Below are 5,755 nucleotides of genomic sequence, written 5' to 3'. Positions count from 1 at the left end.
GGGTTTACCCACCAATATCTCCAAATGAATGCAATCATTAAAGAAGGCAGTGCGCCATCTTTAAAATTCGCTGGCTTTCCTTGTAACCAATTCGGCCATCAGGAACCAGCAGCCAATATGACGGAATTACTGAATGGTTTACGATACGTTCGACCAGGATCCGGCTATATACCAAAATTTGATCTTTTTAAGAAAATTGACGTGAATGGTGAGAAAGAATCTAAATTATATAAATTTCTCAAGGTGAGTCAGAAGCAATTAGTCTGAAACTCAGATTGTGGTATCCGACTTCTGTCAAAAATTACTAATGTAGGCCTAAGTTCCGGACTAGTACTAAAAATTCATCTAATGATAAGCAAGCGTCTTCTGAATCTCTGATTTACATAAAAATACCCACCATCTTTTATGAATTCACATACATGAGTTGGAATTGAGAGATTCAAATATGCATTTCACTATCAAGAAAAATTCTGATTCCTGTGCCAGTGCTTCCGAGAGTCGACCCGATGACTACCAAAACGGTTATTGTTCTTGAGATCTGTTGAAATTTTACGTTTCTAGGCCCTGATTCCATTTTTGATATTTCTTTCTAGGCATCTTGCAGAACTCCAGATGAAGGCAAATTCGCGAAATCTGAGGTTTTTTCAGACCCAATTCGACCCACTGATGTGACATGGAACTTCGAAAAATTCGTCATAGATGCCAGTGGCCGCCCAATGTTTCGGTTTTTGCCAAATGTCGAACCAAACGATTTAATTGATCTAGTAAAGGCTATGTCATCCGGATCAGCGACCGTCAAAGAACTTGAGAGTCACCTGTTGGAAATTGACCGTCGAACACAAACCCGTCTTGATGAGGACAAATCAAGTTCCAGCATGACAACATCACAACCTACTGGTAGTACTTGACGTTTGCTGCCGACTGGTGCTGTAGATTATCTCCCCCTTATTTTGACCTATTTCTTTTCTGTTGGTCATCAAATTTTTTAAATCCTTAGTTCAAATACCAAGCTTTTGGCGGATCAGACAATTACGTTTCAAAAATACATTATTACATTTTATTTAGTTCAGTTGTATTTTTCTAGTGTCACATTCAAGCTTAAAATCAGCTGCAGATGGGTCTACAGCCCAGATGAATTTTAAGATGCATTTAAGGGAATAGTTCCAGGTGATACCGACGGAAAAATTGCATGGAATTATCCCTTCAGTTGTATATATTACATATAAATATATATACTAACATGTGCTAATTGTACTAATATTCTTTTATTGTTTTATCTGTATTACTCCCTCTTATGTTCACCTACTAACATTCAAGGAAATTTAATCAACGATTTTTCAGCAGAGATCATGACGCCGTCAATTATGACGTTGTCTCATCTAAAACTGTCGTCTGCGACCGGGGTGAGTAACTGATAGCGAAGTGACGTCATAGACTTTTGCATTCGGTCTATGGTGTTCATCAGCGTATGGTGTCAAGACCTCTGTTGGAAAGGACTGATTTCATTGACTTGAAAACTTTTACTAATTTCCCAATAAATCATCATATTTTTCTGTAAATGTCTTTTTATATCGAACACAGAGAAGAGAGGAGGCTAGGCCTACTGCTGCAGACAAATGTGCTAGGTTGGAACAATGGCCGTTTACACGAGCAGAGTTAGTTCTTCCAAACGCGTACAATATTAGCCCATAATCACTTTGGATTCACATGATTTAATGTTTGCAGTTGCTTTAAGTTTCTGGCGGCACCGGAGGATTTTGTCACAAGATACATGTTAAGTCCAAAGAAATTCGGTAGGAGGCCTACGGAAAATTGGTCGCGTATAAAATCTAAAAGGGGGGCCGCTGTGGATGTTAAGTTTAAACACCATTTAGTCCGTTTTAAAATCAAAACAAAATGGCTGCTTATCAGATGAGAATTCTTCATTAGAGACTAAATCTGCACAAAATTCCATTTTGAGGGGTAGATCACCTTAGAAGATGTCACAGAGGATCAATCAAGACAGAGGTATAGGTTTTTGGCAACCTCCATCTATCACATTTTTCTCGATAACGCCGTTTGATTTATTGCGCTTAGAGTGTGACGCGCTTTAACGTAATACAACTTTAAGCGAATTCGATGCGATATGCAGCCCCAGAACATCAAACATTCCATTTGTTGCTCTCGATGGTTCAATTCTCTAATTCGTCGACACATGTTTGAACTTAGCCCTTGTATTTCTAATTGTTATAATTAAATTGCTTTATAAGTGTTTGCTGCAGAACGCTCTTAACATTTGATGCCGCAGTTCTTAAATCGCATAATCCCTTCATACAGAATCAGAAAAATAGATCCTTTTTATAGGGATTTTTACCTCCGTGCGGAGCTTTCAAACCTATTTATTATCACGGATCGGTCAAACCCTTATCTTTTCGGAACGGTGTCTTGAATCCTCCGCCGAAGGCAGACTACCTCCGTCATCCCACCAGGTCATTTGAGACTTGATATTCGCGAATTGAAAAGCACGATTTTCTGATGCAGTCTTCAATAAAAAGTTAGAATGTTTTTATTACGTTTCTGCGCGCCATGTTATTTTTTTCTAAAAGTCGAAAATGCAGTCGCCGACATTATCTCTACTCACAAGTAAAATTGAAAAAACAATAACATAGCGCACTCACTTTAATTCACGTTCAAACTCGCCACAGTTGGATTGCTAAACATTTGCGTGTTGAAAAAGAACAAGATTTATTTATTGTTTCGTTTCGTCATACGTAATAAAAACATTTCAACTTTTTATTGCAGCCTGCATCAGAAATACGTGCTTTTCAATTCGCGAATATCAAGTCTCAAATGACTTGGCGGGATGGCGGAGGCGGAGGATTCAAGAAACCGTTTTCGGAAGGATTGCCATTTTGCAGTTCAGTATACCATCACTATCCCCTACAATATTTATGCTGTCTGCAGTTCCAACAGCAGTCTACGGAAAAAAAAAACAGGAAATAGGGCCAACTGTAGAAATAACTATCAGAGATTGGAATAGAGGCAGATATTCCAGTCTATGAACAATCATTTACCTAGACAGACAATCCCGTTTCCCAGATAATTTGGTTGATTAGATAAGAATCAAAAGAATAGTGATGCTACTTTGAACAAAGATACCGCTGGGAATAGTTATTATCGTGCTTGGAAAGATAAACAATTGTGTCAATGGATCCACTTGATAGACAATAGACTAAAATGTACGTACATCTTATGAAATATTCTTGACTTATATTCATTAGATTTAAAAAAAAAAATAATGTTCTGTTTTTGAAAGATGAAAGTGAATGCCCAATAATTGATAGGTTACCGCATGTGTTATCCAGTTCAGTTGAATAGAATTGATTTATATAATGGAATGTAACTGGTAGCCAAGTTAGTTAAGTCTAAAATAAGTGTCAAGTGGTTTATCTCAGGTTGATATGGCTGATTAATTTATCGGTACCATACCCGGTATTGTTCCATTAGTTTAAACATATTTTATTGAAATATTTTACAATCGGATTGAACACAAGTTATAAAACTCAGGAAACGCTCTTTCCTTTACAAATAGTGATTTACAAATAAGATTTTCAAAAACAAAATAGACAAAAGACATAAATAAATTATTTTACTATAATATTGATAAGAATAGTAAATCTATGAATAAAGAGTAAACAAACAACAAATAGATGTGATACGTGTATATACAAATTATCTTGACTATGACTGAACTGTACCTTTACTATCGAAACGTTTGGTAGATTTGAGAACATGTTTGAATAATTTGGAATTGGATTCAGAGTTTGAATGAATGGAAATATTCTATACAAGTCTATAACAGTATAGCAGCTACTTATTGCATCAAGTAAGACACTTCTTTCGGTATCATATAGCCCACACTCAAACAAATAATGAAAACTGTTCATTTACCGACGGATATCCTTGTTCCACTCCAATCAACCCAAAATTCAACAGAAGCTTGCAGATCTAATGCTTCTCCATGTTTAAGATCAACAATGGGGGCATGTTTCTTAGTCATGCTCAAAATTAACAATTTTACCTGCTCAAGAGCGATTCCCTTATTTTGTTTAGCTTTCTAACAATATTTTATTTGCAGCCCTTTGTGTTCTCATTCCAATTTTAACTGTATCCCTGTTAGATTTACTTACTATTAACTTTTTTGACCTTAATCTAGCTGTCAGCTTTTGGTCTACTTGATTGTAAAGAGGTTTATTATTTTTTACGTGTATTAGACACTTAGATGAATTTAAGGAACTACAGAAGTTTGGATGGTGCAAAGTGATGCTATCTGTGTCCCCGATACACATTTAGAAAAAAATCTTTAGATTGCCTAAATAATTTAAGCGAGACCTGTGCAGGGCTCGTGCATCACGGGATTTGTATTTTAAATCAATTCAAGGTGTTAATAGCTCCATCCTATTCCTTCAGATGAAACCAGTTTGAATTCATTTTAGCATTATGAAATCATCATATTCTTTCACAAACTGAAACCAGTTTTGGTGTGATCATGGGGTCAGTGGCGGAGCCGCCCCCCTTCGCAGCCCCGAAAGCAAGTTTTTCGGGCAAAAATCTCATAACTAGGTTAAACATTCGGACAATCTCAGATATTTCTTAAAATAAAATTTGACTTGTTTTAAAAATGCGACAACCTTCTAGGTTGCGAAAATAGCAAAGGATAATTTCCTTTTTGGCCCCGAGAGCTTGTAAATGTCTCCGATTATAAGGTGTACAAGCTGAGTGTTATAAATTTTCACCAAAAAATAAGGCTCGGATTCGTTGTTAACTTTTAAAGTTCGTACTCATAAAAAAAACTGTATTCCGTTTAATTTTATTGTGAGAAAAGGATTCTGCCACTTTTTTGCAAGCGCAACATCAAACTGTAATCACAAGCACAAGTCCCGATTTATTAGACCATCAAAAAGTAAATATAAGAAAGCCTTTACTGGTCCCTAACGCTCCAAAGCAGGGTTCGTCTTGCGCCCTGCAACTTAAAACAGTACATATGTATACAACATGTATATGATGGTGGTCATTACTATCGGTACCCTATATAGAATGTCACGTGATCACGTGGTATTTGTGTTGAATATTATGGATTGTAACATATCAATTAACAGTGACACTAAAATACACCGGTTAATAACGGCAACACTCACGCATGCGGTTTATTACCTTAGGCTACACGAAGACTGTAGCATCCACCGACTGGGTTTATTCCATGTAGATATGGCCAAATAATTTATTGGTGCTCGCGTTACGTTTGTGTGATGTAAAATTTCATCCACGCCAAGTACTGTGCCTTTACCGACGGATATCCTTGGTCCACTCCAATCCACCCAAAATGGAACAAAAGCTTTTGGGTCTAACACCGCTCCATCGTTACTACCAACAGTGTCTGTGTTAACATTGGTTCTTAAATCTGAATACGAATTTTGACCTGCACCGAAAACAGTTTCATAGACAATGGTTTCTGTAGTTGTACCCTGGAATAATCCAAATTTGGCACTGTTGTCCCCTTTAACAAAAAATACCCAGGATGTTTCTGATACAGCGGTGAAATGTGTGTATTTGTTATATTCGGTGAGTGTTAAAATTAAAGCAATAACACCGTGTCCAAAACACAGCATCACAGAAAATACACACAGATAAATAACACGACACATTTTCATATCAATATTTATAGAGTAATTTATCGAAACATATGTCCAGAATTGACTCTTCTAGAGACAATAAT

At 36.6% G+C, this 5,755-nt stretch overlaps 1 protein-coding gene across 1 annotated transcript; it reads left to right on the top strand.

Moving 5' to 3' along the window:
* On the top strand, nucleotides 1-788 carry LOTGIDRAFT_97333 (hypothetical protein; the record flags this gene model as incomplete). The annotated part of the gene is made up of 2 exons (XM_009053110.1): nucleotides 1-243; nucleotides 594-788. Coding segments are annotated over 2 exons (438 nt in total), but the record flags the coding sequence as incomplete, so codon positions are not given.
* Between the last annotated feature and the right edge of the window lie 4,967 nt (nucleotides 789-5,755).

This window comes from Lottia gigantea, assembly GCF_000327385.1.
Source record: "Lottia gigantea unplaced genomic scaffold LOTGIsca_2, whole genome shotgun sequence".
Classification (NCBI taxonomy): domain Eukaryota; kingdom Metazoa; phylum Mollusca; class Gastropoda; family Lottiidae; genus Lottia; species Lottia gigantea.
The sequence above is the reverse complement of the archived record's forward strand: the minus strand, read 5'-3'. Positions and strand labels throughout refer to the sequence as shown.